The 15,124-nt window shown below is 39.6% G+C and overlaps 1 protein-coding gene across 1 annotated transcript; it reads right to left on the bottom strand.

Annotated features, from left to right (window-relative positions):
* Positions 1-4,247: 4,247 nt before the first annotated feature.
* On the bottom strand, positions 4,248-14,995 carry LOC307250333 (zona pellucida sperm-binding protein 3-like). Its single transcript, XM_080027381.1, has 10 exons — positions 14,837-14,995; positions 13,123-13,311; positions 12,537-12,649; positions 11,747-11,865; positions 11,032-11,135; positions 10,233-10,410; positions 9,002-9,119; positions 7,926-8,008; positions 6,486-6,556; positions 4,248-5,301 (listed from the first exon to the last, which is right to left on the bottom strand). The coding sequence occupies exons 1-10, from the start codon at positions 14,964-14,966 to the stop codon at positions 5,204-5,206; spliced, it is 1,203 nt and encodes a 400-aa protein (XP_079883507.1). The 5' UTR covers positions 14,967-14,995; the 3' UTR covers positions 4,248-5,203.
* Positions 14,996-15,124: the final 129 nt, after the last annotated feature.

Here is a 15,124-nt window from a genome sequence, read left to right as displayed (position 1 = left end):
CACACACACACACACACACACACACACTCACACACACACACACACACACAGCCCTCCCCCCACACACACATTTAAATATAACAAGCACCAAATAAAGCCACCCAACAAAAGCAGTAATAAAACGTTGGCCCAGCTGTGCGAATGAAGGTATCAGCCTGGACAGCGGCCGAAAGATATTTACGATCGATCGCGGGGACACACATCACGTCGTTTATGTGAGGAGACGTTTATGTGACTGTTACTAAGAGATTGATGGGACCGTCCCGACCACAAGCAGTTTTTGCGTCTATTATTTTTCTTTATTAAGTGATGAGGCGATACATGACAATAAAAGCTACAGAGACATTACAAAAACAGCATTGTGTCGGGGACATGACACTATGTGAAAAAATTAGGGACAAGCAAGCAATTACTCCCCTCCCCCCAACAAAGTAAAAATAACATTAAAACATTTAAAATTAATAAAAAATTAAATAAAAAAGATTAACAGTTTGAAAAAATAAGAATATTAAGATTTTTTTTAAAAATTAAAATGTAAAGCAGGGATTCATGGCATATTGTGTGCATGTACGTGTGTGTCTGTGTGTGTGTGTGCATTCGTCTCCACCTTCAATCGGCCCTGGCTGTCCATCACGTCTGGCAGAGATTATTGTCTCAACGCAGCTGCACCCGATGACTCATGAGTTGAACTGAAAAAACATCCTCTCAGCTTTGCTCTGGAGAACTACGTATTTCTTGTGTGTATGATAAATCAAGAAACTTTCTGTGTCTATCTGTGTTTTTTTTTTTCTAACCTTTATTTATACAGGTAAATCCCATTGAGACCGAAGACTCTTTTGCAAGGGAGACCTGTTTTCCTTTCCCACGTTACCATTCACACACACATTCATACACCGATAGCAGCAGGCTAACTATCGACATTCACACGAGGCAAGGTGGGTGAAGTGTCTTGCCCAAGGACACAACAACTATGACACAGGTGGCAGGGCGGGGATCGAACCTCCAACCCTTTGATCATCGGCCGACCCGCTCTACCAACTGCGCCACAGTCTGTCTGTCTGTCAATGTGTTGGTCTTTCTGTCTGTCTCTCTGTCTGTCTGTCTGTCTTTCTCTGTCTCTGTCTATCCGAGGAGATACTGAGGTTCAAGCTCTTTAATAAGAAGCAGATTTCTAATAAATTAGTGCTAATAGCTAATAGCTCACCCACTATTTATATCAGACTAATGCAGCATGATGAGCTACGGTCTCAATTACAGAATGTTTCACGATATAATAATTGATGTTCATCTCTGTTTCAGTTCATTCAGATAAAGAGAGAGAGGGAGAGGGAAAGAGGGAGGGAGGGAAAGAGAGGGAGAGAGAGAGAGAGAGAGAAAGAGAGAGAGACAGACAGAGAGAAAGGGAGGGAGAGAGAGGGTGAGAGAGTGAGAGTGAGAGTGAGAGTGAGAGAGGGAGAGAAGAGGGGGAAGAGAGAGAGAGAGAGGGAGAGAATAGGGGGAGAGAGGGACAGAGGGAGAAAGCTCAATATTGTATTTCAAATCAAATCAAATCAGTTTTATTTGTATAGCCCAAAATCACAAATACATTTGTCTCAGTGGGCTTTACATTTCATACAATATGATACAATATGACACCCTGCCCTTACACCCTTAGCTCGGCTGAGAAAAAAAAAACTCCCAGTAAAAAACCCTTTACCGGGATAACAATTTTTGAAGAAATCTCAGGGAGAGTCGACAGAGTAAGGGATCCCTCTTCCAGGACGGACATGCTGCAATAGATGTCATAAGTAGAGAAAATCACGAAGGAATTTGATCATTGACCAGATGTTTACATGGTAATACTAAGTAAAGTGCGAATAGTGTGGATGTAGTTACATCATCTTCTAAATGTAGTAAGCTTAATCAACAAATAAGTAGCCTACTCTACTAGGCAATAGAAAAGTGTAGAGGACACATTAAAACTGAATTGGAATAATTGTTTCTCTATCTCACATTTTCCATGTGATATTATCACTACTTGTATCACAAACTGATAATTAGATGATCAGGTTTAAAGCAGCTCCGAGTCACATTTAAATATCTTTTAAACAGCCTCATGTTTCCTCTGAAAATCATAAATTACCTTTAACAGCAAACGAGACCATCAGTGCAAAGAAAGACATTTTTAAATAGTTTTTAAAACTGCTTTTGGTCTGGTCGCACACCCAGTCCTCACACTTTCAACACACGGACATGCACTATATTGCGCCCTTCTCAGTTCACACTCGCGCGCCTGGCACGCGCTAGAAAACAGCTTTGCGACAGCGGGCGTCGTAAAAATACTACCGCTTTTGTCCAAAGGGGACGCCAACGTGCCATCTTACTCGTAGAGGCTTTAACTAGTGTGTGCCTATACCCAGACAGTTCTGCTATACACCTTACCTCATGTGATGTGTCCAGAAGAACAGGGTACAAAGCTTCATATAACCTCATTTCAGTGATTACTTTAATTAATCACAATCACAAAGTGTCACACCATAACATTTTATGCAGTTTAGAACATGTTAATTCAGATCACGTGCTGCATTAATAAGTAGGTCTGCGTGCTGCTAATGCAAGACTAATAAATGTCCTATATCAATTATATTTATGATTTGCAGTTATCACATCAAAGCACAATCAGTACAAATGTATAGTAAGAGCTTACCCCACAAACAAATCACAAGATTTGGACTTTTTAAAATATTTGTGGATTTACTAAACATATACATGCGGTCAAAATGAAAAATACAAATCAACCAGTTTAAAACTAGAATGCACTCACAATTGCATACCTCCAAGTAAAGTTTTGTATGGCGTTATTTTATTAAGAGAAAATGAACAAATACCCAAAATGCTCTGGCATGTGCCGGAACAAGACTTTATAAAACAAAACATAAAACTAGTAACTTAGTCCTTGGTCTGTAGCCCAACTGTTTACCATATTTAATCAAAATCTCCCCTACCTTTTAATATGTCTAACAAATAAACAGGACTCAGTATGTCACCTCATTTACTGCAATCAATATGATTATGAATTGAGTATGATCTGACTTTGTCTAGATTTATAATAATCACAATCTAAAAACTGAAAACAAATTGTGTGTAGAGTGTAGAGTCAGACTGATGTGCTGTGACTGCCAGGTGAGTTCCACGCTGCTCCATCTTCAGAGATCTTCTCAAGGCAGCAGGAGCAGTGAAGTCTTCAGTTATCTGGAGTGTCCGTGACCGTCAGTCCAGACACTGCTGTGGCTCCGGACAGAGATTGTGAAGCAGCTCAGCTGTTTATTAAACCACCGCAGGTCCTGGTGTTTAATGGGTATCCCCTTCTCAACTTCACCGTGTCACGTAATAAGCCTCCTGTCCTGTCTAAAATGATCGGGAAACCACCTCAAAGCTAGCTAACGCGGCTTATTTACTGTTACAGACACCTTGGACTACTTTTCCTCAAAGGCTGGAGTACACAATATACTTCTCCATTACTTAAAAAAATGCAATGTAAAACTACAGAAAAAAAAGGAACACACTAAATGACAACAGTTCAATTCACTACTACCTACTACTTCGCATTAGTTTGGTAGTTTGTCGCTCATTTAGTCATTTCCTACAATTTCTGGTGAAAAGAGACGAAGGAAAAAGGCGTTTCCTCCATTTGTTCAAAAGCTGACGTCACGGGTCCCGACCGGCGCTGTCATTGGATTATGGACAATGTTGTCCCGCCCACCAACGCTCTGCTTCTGCAGATACAACTCTGTTCTACGGGTACGAAATACTTTTGCACCACATTTACCACCTAGACGTGGTGCAAAACAACCTCCAAAAAAAACCCACTGCTGAGACTTGCAGGAGCAGATTCGAGCAGAGAAAACCCTCAGCTGAGACTTGCAGGAGCAGATTCGAGCAGAGAAAACCCTCAGCTGAGACTTGCAGGAGCAGATTCGAGCAGTTGTATCGATGGATTTGTGCTCGCTCATTAAAATGCTGTGCTCGATATCATTTTATTTGTGAGCAAATTTTTCACAGATGTGCAACTTCTGATGCATTAGTTCACATTTGGGTTTACGAACGCACAAATTTTGGGCATGTTCTTGTAGCCGGCCTGCTGCTGCTGCTGCTGCTGCTGCTTCGGCTAATTCTGCGTTGTGTAATGAACGTGAGTCGGGACAACTGCTTTCTTGCCGAGGGAGTCTTTATTTTCCTGGGATCAGTAAACAATAAACCAGCACGGCCAATAATGATGTGCTCGACACGTGAACTCCTCTCTTCATCATGGCAAATTGCCGACTCGAGAACATATTACAAATATGCTTATTAAACAAATGCAATGAATTAAAAGTACATTCAAATAAATACACAGAGAGCTCACATACCTGGGATCAGACAACAAATAACCAGCACGGCCATTAATGATGTGCTTGACACGTGCACTCCTTTAAAACACAAGGAGACACGACAACAAAAACTGCCATACTGGATATATAACAACATTCCTACACTAAAACGAGCGTCTTACATCACTAAACAGCAACAGCAACTTCCTCAAAACATTATTTACAAATCGGTTACAGGTTATACCGTGTTTAATCACTTTTATACACTCATTTAGAGGAGCACTGTACATTCTTACCTCTCTTCATCATGGCACATTGCCGACTGAAGAGGCTAGCGCGAAATAACAGGAAGTGACCTCACGGGTAACAACAGAATCACACATCCCAGGGTTTCAAAATAAAAGCTCTCAAAACAAACATTCATTAATACAGAAGTGTATTAAGGAAAAATAATAAATTAAAGGCATAAAAGGATTATTGGTGAAATATAATTATACACCGGTTACACTCGCTCATTAAAATGTTGTGCTCGATATCATTTTATTTGTGAGGACATTTTTCACAGATGTGCAACTTCTGATGCATTAGTTCACATTTGGGTTTACGAATTCACAAATTTTGGGCATGTTCTCACATTATGAAACACGGGTGTGCAAATGTGTTTTGCACCAACTGTGCTGCAATGATTGTAGCAAAAGTGTCAAGCGCATGACTCTTTGGAGTTGTGATGCACAGGATAGGATTAGTGCAGCCGTAACAACGATTTGTGAACTCGTAGTAGCCCCTATTTTGTGTCCACAATGGTAGAACAAATATATTTACGACTTCAAATTTACTGTTACACATTTGTGACTTTAGTCTACGCATTCTAAACCTGCAGTTACATGTGCCACAGGCTTGTGCACCATATATAACTTCATACCAACCACCGTTTCCTGTTCCCACTGGGCGTCTGCAACACAGAGAAAATTTCAAAGTCATTCAAATTTCTTTTGTATCTTATTTTTCTATTCTGTATGTTCTATGTGATGTTAAGCGTCTTTGAGTGACCTTCCAAAAAAGCGCTATATAAATCCTATCTATTATCCGTTTATGCAATATTACCCACACGGAGCAATCAAATACATTTCCCACTGTGTAATAAAATAAAAGGTATACCAAATATTGTTAGGAATATTGCTGAAGCCTTTATATAACCTCACACATATCACCAACAGTTTTGTTTTTATAATGATGTCGGACAGCATCTGTATCGGCCAATATCTCAAACCCAAATATCAGAATAGGAATTGAAAAATAGTGGATCGCTGCACCTTACCAAATGCATACAATAAAGAAATCTCATTTATAGAATACAATTTCAATCCATTATCATCGACTGCTGTTAGCATTAGTGTTATTTTGTTGTACAGATATGCTCTCTGGGAGGCGCTATCGTTCTATTAAGACCAACACATCCAAACCTCTGAACGTTTTTTTTTTTTTTTCTCCCCATCAATGTGCTATAAAAGAACTGAACTCACTAGATATTATACTTCTGGAATTGTGCAACACAGACTATGCAATACCTCTTGTATCTGCTGCGCACAGTTTATAGGAGTGAGTTGGGTCTTTCTATTGATTCATTTATCTTTTAAACTATATTCTTTCGTACAGAGTTAGGAATTGCTCTAAATGTTGTTGTACAGCTGTGCAATGATTAAAAAAGGCATTCTGATTCCGAGTTTATATTGGTATAAATCGGCACAAATCAATTAACCCTGCGTTCCAAATCGCCTACTCTTTTGTATTCTACATACTACATCTGACCATTAAAATAATCTAGTTAGCATGCAGAAGGCATACACTTGCACTTTTATATCCGTTGTATCCCCAGTTGTTTTCATATGGAGGCTCTGTCGATGTGACCTCACTTTCCGTGTGCACTGGATTGTGGGTCAAAATCACCCAGATAGCATGCCGTTTTCAACACTAAAAATCTTGGGCGGATCTAGTAGACATCCAGGTATTTTTAAGCATACTAAATAGTCCACAAGAATTGGGACATCCTTAATCTATTTTCTACCACACTAAATAGCAGAAAGTATGGGGATTGGAACGCAGCCCATGTTTTTAGACGAGTTTGTGCACACTCACTCTTGCTTCCTGTGCCACAGTCTGTATCACAGCAGGAGCACGTGTGATGGCTGCCACTCACCTCACTCCACCTGTCAACAAACAAACAAAGATCCAAGTCATTTAAAGCTAAAGGGCGTAACTTTCTCACATAAATTAATTGTTGGTTACATTAGAGCCATTGTCTAAGGCAGGGGTGTCAAACTCATTTTGGTTCGAGGGCCACATACAGCCTCTCTGATCTCAGGTGGGCCGGACTAGTAAAATAATGGCAAAATAACTCCAAATCCCTAACTTTGTTTTTCAGTAATATGCTTTATCACTCAGCCTACATTTGTAACCTACATTATCACAGATCACAAGGGATCTCTGTACCCCCCAGGAGATGTCTTAGTAAAGGTTGCTGCCGGCCATGGGAATAGGAGGTGCGGCGCGCAGCGCCGCAGCAAAAATTTTGGGGGTATTTTGCTCAAAGATGCCAATGTGCACTAATGAAATAAACAACTGTTTATTTGAATACACAAATACAACAGGCACTGACCTTACAGTTGTCCAATTTTGTTTACTATATGTACAGGGACACATTTTGTGCAAACATGCAGACTGTACAAAATACAATTAAATAAAAGTGCAACTTCTACTGTTTTGATTTATTTTTAAATACAGATGTTATTGGTTGTTTTGGAATTCGTTTTTCCCAATTTAAAACATAAAAATAAAGCAGCATTGAAAATTAGGAAATAAATCTTGTAGGCCTACACTAGCATGCTCCTGCTCGTTTTGCGCACACAGAGCCGCAGACACACCACGCTTGCTAGTACATTAATTGTTCAGCACTAAAAATAAAAATAGTTTTATTTTTATAAAAAAGTAATAAAATAAATGTACTAAAAATAATTTTTTTTTTTTTTTTTTGGTTTTTACTTTGCCATAAAGCACTGTAGGAAACATTAATAGCGGTGAAGCAGGATTGCCATTTACCATTTCCCACGTTGCTAAAATGTGCTTTTTTTTTATTTAGGCTGCCCCCTAGCGGCAGGAGTGAGCATTTCGGTTATTTCTTTAAAAATTCATAACTCCTCACAGGAATGGGCTAGAGACTTACTTTTTTTTTTGACATACTCAGAAATTTATGCTCTACAGGTCGCGGGCCTGATCAAATCATCTCGCGGGCCGGATCCGGCCCGCGGGCCGTATGTTTGACACCCCTGGTCTAAGGGGTTGACACAAGGTTGATTAAGGGACCACAAAACTTTCTGTATGGCAGTGTCACACCCACCCCGCCCCCCTATTTATCACCTGTAGAACTGGGCAGGTAAGAAGAGTAAATACAAAACTAAACAAGATACAATAATATATAAACATGGGCTTAAACATTAAAAAGATAAGATACAATGATATATAAATACATAAGGATAAAAATGTAAAAGTTTACACAATAAAATCCATTATTATTTTTACCCGTTGGAGAAGGAACAGGCTTTGTGAGAGGCATCAACACCTGCAGCAGCGGTCCTGGCTCTCACTTTACACGTTATGTAGATCTAAAAGACACAAAAAAAAAGATACAATTAACCAAAACTATGGTTGCGTTCCGAATCACATACTCTTTCCTTTTTTCTATTCTACATACTACATCCGACGATAAAAATAATCTAGTTAGGATGCAGTAGGCATACTATTGGGACATACTTTTCTCTCTTATTTCATCATAACATGGCGCCTTGCTCTTGCCTCTTGCTTTTATATCCGTCGCATCCCCGTTTGTTTTCATATGGAGGCTTCGTCGATGTGACGTCACTTCACGTGCACACTGGATTGTGGGTCAGAATCGCCCAAATAGGATGCAGTTTTCAACACTAACAATCTTGGCCGCATGAAGTAGGACATCCGGGTACTTCTAACCATCCTAAATCTGGCCACAAGAATCGGGACATCCTAAAGCTTTTTTCTACATACTATAAAGTATGCGATTTGGAACGCAACCTAACATTCATTGACGCTATAACAAGTTCTAGGAAGAACTGCTTTAGATATTAATCTTGACTTATCTGGCCATGCCAATAACTACTGGCATGGCACTGGCTTTTGTATGGATTGTTATGGACCCATTTGAGAGTCTGAAATTGGTAGATAACAGCTACCTGAACAGGAGGAAACAATAGAAACACTAGTAACTTCACAATGAGCGGTAGATTAACGGGATGTGTGTCTTTATACTGTGTGTGTGTATGTGCAAATGTGTAAGTGTGTGTGTGTCTATGTGGAAATGTGTAAGTGTGTGTGTGTCTATGTGCAAATGTGTAAGTGTGTGTGTGTCTGTGTGGAAATGTGTGTCTATGTATAAGTTTGTATCTATGTGTAAGTGTGTGTGTAGGTATGGGTGTGAGAGTGAGTGAGTTAGTGAGTGAGTGAGGAAAAGTGTTTTTATATGCAAGTGTGTGTCTGTCTTTATACTGTACGTGTGTGTCTACATGTAAGTGTGTGTCTGTGTAAGTGTGTGTGTGTGAGTGAGTGAGTGAGTGAGTGTGTCTGACCATGCCACTGTTGTCCTGCTGGAACCTGAACGCCTCCAACTCAAACTGCAGCCGGTCGTCTTGAGACCGAGGAAGGAACCGAGAGCTGGAGCCCGTCAGCTGACTGTCGAACAGGCACCTGAAGGCAACACGGAGAAGCCGTCAAACAACATCACATTTGTTAAAGAAAATAATGTTGTTTCTATCCGTTCTATTTCTATTCATTTGCTTTTAAACGTTTTATTCATTCTTGCTTTTCTAATGTGTATTATGTATTTTAATCTTGCCCCCTGTAAAGCACTTTGAATGACCTTGTGTCTGGCGTGTCTTAAACCTGCAGTGTGTAGAATTTTGAGTTTTATTTCCTAGCAGATTTTGTAGAAAGTAATTATAATATCCATAAGTACATTTAATTTAGTGCATAATAGCTGAACATTTTTTTTGAATTCTTTTTTTTACCCTTAGAAAGGGTCTCATATATGTCCATATTTCTGCATATTTTGGACCAAGGCCTAGTGCCGCCATGTTGAAAGTGTCATAGTTGGAATGTCATCAGTTGCATTGTTTAAAATTTTGAATTGTTCTTGAAGGCCACTGTAGCTTCTGTTATTATTCGAAAGGGTTGGGGTTACCCAGGGAGCGTTGCATTCTAGAACTTTCTTGATGATGTCATATTACACACTGCACCTTTAACATTGGAGTTTTTAGCGGCATCTAGTGGTGAGATTCTTGACTGCAATGCTAAAGGTTGTTAACCTATTTCATTACATTTGTGCATTTCTTTTTCTTTTTTAGTCAAAGTGCAGTCTGAAGAGATGTGTTTTGAGGCTGCGGTGGAAGATGTGTAAACTATCAAATTACCCCTCCCTTTGGAGAATTTAAAGTCGCTACGGAGGCCTTCAAGGACAAAAAGCTAGTTACTAAAGCTCCTGAGATGAGTAACAACTATGATCCATTAGCAAGATTACTTTCAAATCTTGCATATTGAACCCAGTTTGTTTTGGCGTGGACTTAAAATAAATAAGCCATCCGGTATCTTAAGGCACTGATTAAGCATTTTTGAGCTACAGCACTTATACATGTCATAGAGTAACCGCTTTATTCCTATGTGCAATAACCCCCTGACATCTTGAATTCATCTACTGTTTTGTCATGCGTCTATTTGGCATGGAGCCGACAGTTTCACAACAATTTATGTATGTGACTAATAAATTCTGAATAGCAATTTAAAAAAATAAAAGCCAAAACTGACCCGTGGTTTCCAAGGAATGTGTATCTCGGCACTGTGTCTATGTTTGGGACGACGGTTGCCACGCAGCTGTCCACAGTCACTCGCAGCGGCGCGTGGTGAAACTGTTTGACTGACACCTCAAACTTCAAAATGTCGCCAAGAAGGAACTGAGCGGACGGACGAGAGAACCGCCAATCATCTGAGAGAAATGGGAAGAGATGGAGACGAAAAGCTTTATTTAAAATGAAAGTAAAAAGTTATCACACTGTCTGAGTGTTTCAATTGTTTATTGTCTACCAGTTTTGTATTTGAATTGTATATTGTGTTTGTATTGTTGTTTTTGCTTTGCATTTGTTCGACATCATAGTGAATAAGGGTCACACACACACACACACACACACACACACACACACACACACACACACACACACACACACACACACACACACACACACACACACACACACACACACACACACACACACACACACACACACACACACACACACACACACACACACACACACACACACACACACACACACACACACACACACACACACACACACACACACACACACACACCAATTGATCTCTCCAGTATAAATAAAGGTTAAATGCATATAGCAAATGTTTCTACTGTATAGTTTTGTAATTTTTATTGTAGAACCTGCCTAATGGACTACAGATGGAAATGAGCCCCCGGGCTACAATCTGGCATTTTTAGGTGTACTGCTGTACATGTTCATTAATGTGCATTGTCCTGAAACAAATGAATAAAAAATAAATGAAAAGTGAACTTCAGTGGGAGAAAACTCACCCGTCATGAGGCTGATTGAGAAGAGCAGACTTTCCTCTGACACGTGTGACTCAGTGAACGGATTCCAGGTCGGAGACACCACTCCTTTGCTCACGTCCTGCTTCCTAAAAAAATAAAAGTAAAGTAAATAAAATAAAAATAAATAAATCATTTTCACCAAACATCTATATAATCACTTCTCAAAAAGAAAAACAGACTTTCAATTGAGCCTAAAATGACAGGAACATTAGGTGGAGTAAGTGATTCTGATGCTTGTTGTCGAAATCCAGATTTTTTTTTTTTCCCCACATCAATTGATTTTTTTTAAACCACCCCTACACGTGCAGGTATTATATCGTGAGGAGATATTCAGTGATTTTGACAACAAGCGTTCTCCAGAATTGCTGAGTCCATCTACAAGTGGAGAGTTAAATGACCAAATCTTAAAGCTGGGGTGGATGATTTGTGCAGAAAATGGCAGCTGGGATAGAGATTCGAACCAAATACCTCAACCGCTAAACTTGTTCTCTTTGGTCCCTCCCCTATGGTCCCTCCCTGACATGCTCTACACCAACAAAGTCATACCAAAGTGAATGGACAGTCCCAACAGCCAATAAGAACAGAGAATCGGCGCCTCGCTCCGATTGGTCAAAGTGTACAGCTCATGTTAAACTTTGACCAATCAGAAATCATATACCCCAGCTTTAAGGGGTCAGTATATTGCATAATGTCTGACCTTTGGTAGTGACACTCGACGCTGACTTGGACTTCCCTGGTCCTGACGATCTGACTGCTCCCCAGCGGACTCGGTGTGTAGAAGAGCGTGAACGAGTAGACGACCGAATCCTCCGTCATCTGAAACCAAAGAGGTAACAGAATAAAGCCTGTTACAAACTCCGCGAGAACAAAGAACAAACTTCTCGCTGACAAGAGCTGCGAGAAGTTCTTTCTGGTCTGGACATTTCATACTTCACCAGAACTCAAGTGCTGAACTCCACATTCACGCGCTGTTACCATAGTAGCGCCAGCTGATTTTTTTCTCATTGACTTCAGACTGACCAAATCACACAATAGTTCTCGGACAAGCTGCGAGAAGAAAGTGACGTTGTTTTCTTCTCGCAGCTCTGTCAACGAGAACTTTCTTCTTGCGGAGTCTGTAACAGCCTTAACTTGTCAAGTTGCAATACTGTAGGAAATAATAACTAAGGTCAGTTGTATTTCAGTTAAATTTTACTCATTTGGACATTAGGTAAAATTAGAGCGTTTCAAATAAAGCAAAAAGAAAATTGCACTCGTTACATCTCCATGTAGCACTTGCGTGTGTGTCGTAGTTCAGTTTATTTGAAGCTACAGTACTGACGAGATTCCTGTTCTGAGTTTGTACCTTCATAGTTGAATGCACTTAATGGAAGTCGCTTTGGATAAAAATGTCAACTAAATAAAATGTTATGTAGTGTAATTCAGAAATATTAAAAAGTTCCTCATAGCACCTTTAACAGTATTGTTTAAAAAAAAAAAAAACACACATGCAGTTCGCTTCCACATCCGTGTAGCTCCGTCTCAAACACCATGACTTCTGCGTCCTCCGCTGTTGCCATACATCCTCCCAGAGTGACGTCAGCTGTTAGGACGGGCGCACCTGTCAGTGAAATTCAAATGACTAATTTATTAAAACCCAAGAGCTTCAATAAAAGACATCCGAGTCTGGCAGTTTCAAAGTCGGGTAGATTTTTTACTTGCGAGCAGAGAAAGGGATCAATCATGCATCACAAGTGTTTACAAGATTGAACAGAGAATTAACAGCTGTATATCCCCAAGATGTGTATGCGTTACATTTGGTTTGTGTGTGTGTGTTATCAAAACAGGTGTTGTCTCCCCAGACAAATATGCATAGGGAGTCATCTTGGGGAGATTTCTTTCAAGGTCTTCCAGTGTTTCTCATGGAAAATTATCCATGTGAAAAAGTCTATGTTGCATATGTGTGTGTAGCCAAAAACTTGGGTTTCTTTCAGTTACTGGAACAAAGTTTACAGCAAACAGCATGAATGTTTTAGCAATAAATGTTCATACAATCATTAGGGAAGAAATTAAAATCTGTTAACAGTACAGTACCGATCCCCAGTAGATCTCTCTTGGCCTCCACACGGACAGAGCTTTCCCCACACAGGGCGCTCACACTGTCGGCCGGCGATGGGACCTTCAGCTCAAAGTTTCCCGGGTAGTTAGGAGGCGCGGCGGTCGGGGGCTCCGGGTAACGCCACGCCAACAGCTCGTGGAAAGACTGTTTCTGTTGCTGCTTAGCTGAAAGGGAAAGATGCCAATCAATTAATGTTAAAAAAAATAAATGTAAGTACGGTTTGTTAGGCCCATAAAAAAAAAAGTCGATATATATAAATAACATGGGGATAGGTAGACGGACAAATAGATAATTGATCCCTTGGGAAGGTTTTTAATCAATATGTTTAAAAAAATATTAATGTACATTATGTTAGACAGGCCTATAGAAATAAAATCAACTAAAGCAGATAAATAAATAACATTCAGTGTATCAAAAAGAGTGCACCAAGCAGTTCAAGAGGGGATTTGTTTACATTCACAGCCTGCAGTTAGTTTACAAAACATATTTTCTCTACATGTAATTCTTAGTATTGAATACTTTTATCAACATAAAACTAAATTATTTTGGAGGAACCTGGAACCAAATGTAAGCCTAGAAATATGTTTGTAAACCAAACTGTGGGCCCTGCTGCTGTAAACAACAACAGTGAAACAGTAACTTTTCAGGAAGCTTTCTAACTTCAAACAGTGTTCCAGGGATCACATTTTCCCTGTGAGGAAAGTTTGTTTATTCAGTTATGAGAATATACCTTAGAAAATGTTCACTTCTGACACAACCAAAGTTACACACTGCAATGGACACACATCCCATCATGATGATTCCATTGCTTGTTTACAAATCTCTGCTGTGGCTCTGGGCCTAAATACATTTTAGACATTATTGTGCAATTATATAACCCTTGTACAAGTCATAGCGAACTTGTACTGAGGTCAAAATGGGGCTGGCCTATACTGGTTGTTTCAATAGATAGAACAGAACACATTGAAGCAGCATTCTGTTAATATGCAACTAAATCAGACGTGAAATAGCCTTCCATAGTATATCAGTAAAAGCTCAAATAAAAAAATCGAATTTACATAGCCTATTCCACTGTAAATAGTACTTTTTTTTATAGTTTAAAATTATACTCCATAACTTGTTCAATTGATTAGTTTTAGTGGAATTCCGTAAAGCACTTTGGAGTTGCCTTCGTGTAAGAAATGTGCCAGACGTGTAAAGTTGCCTCATCTTGCCTGAACCAAAAAGGCAGAAAATATTTCAAAATCTTCAACTAATCAAGGGCATGTTTGATCTGGTCCTTGACTGGTAAATATCAAACCACATTCAGGCGCTGTTTCCATTAGATGTTGAAATGCCAAGTGCAGAGTGTATCAGTGGATCTGTGTTGATTTGCACAATAAAAAAAACTTATGCAACAAATATAACAAATATACATAGGAAAGGAACATTTGAAGAGAAAGACATTGTGTAGGTGAAATGTTAAAGAGGCTTGTGTGTGTGTGTGTGTGTGTGTGTGTGTGTGTGTGTGTGTGCGTGTTCTTGGAGTACTGTGTCAAACCATGAAAACATTACAACTTTCTCAAGTAAGAAAATATATATATATTTCACTGAACTACCTCAAACTAGTGTGTGTGTGTGTGTCTGTGTTTAATAAAAATTAAAGTAATTTAATCCACAAATGTATATTGTGTAGTGAATCTTTCCCACCTGTTTGTTGCTTCGGTGCTTGTTGTTGTTGTGTTCTGTGGTTTCCAAATCTGCCGTTCCAGTCCCAGTCCTGAGCTGCTGCTAAAGCCGTACAGAGGAAAGACAGAAGTATTTGTAAGTACAGCGTCATTTTGCGAAGTGTTATTTACAGCTGTGTTTCTGTTGTTTGAGCCAGATTAACTGGGGCAGCAGTAGGTGGTTTTGTAGAGTTGATTTTTAGGCCCTGCCCCCTTCCCTCCTACCATTGATTGACCCAGGGGCGTTGCACCAAATTCTGGGCCCCTATAG

Source organism: Ammodytes marinus (genome assembly GCF_949987685.1).
Source record: "Ammodytes marinus genome assembly, chromosome: 5".
Classification (NCBI taxonomy): Eukaryota; Metazoa; Chordata; class Actinopteri; order Uranoscopiformes; family Ammodytidae; genus Ammodytes; species Ammodytes marinus.
The sequence above is the reverse complement of the archived record's forward strand: the minus strand, read 5'-3'. Positions and strand labels throughout refer to the sequence as shown.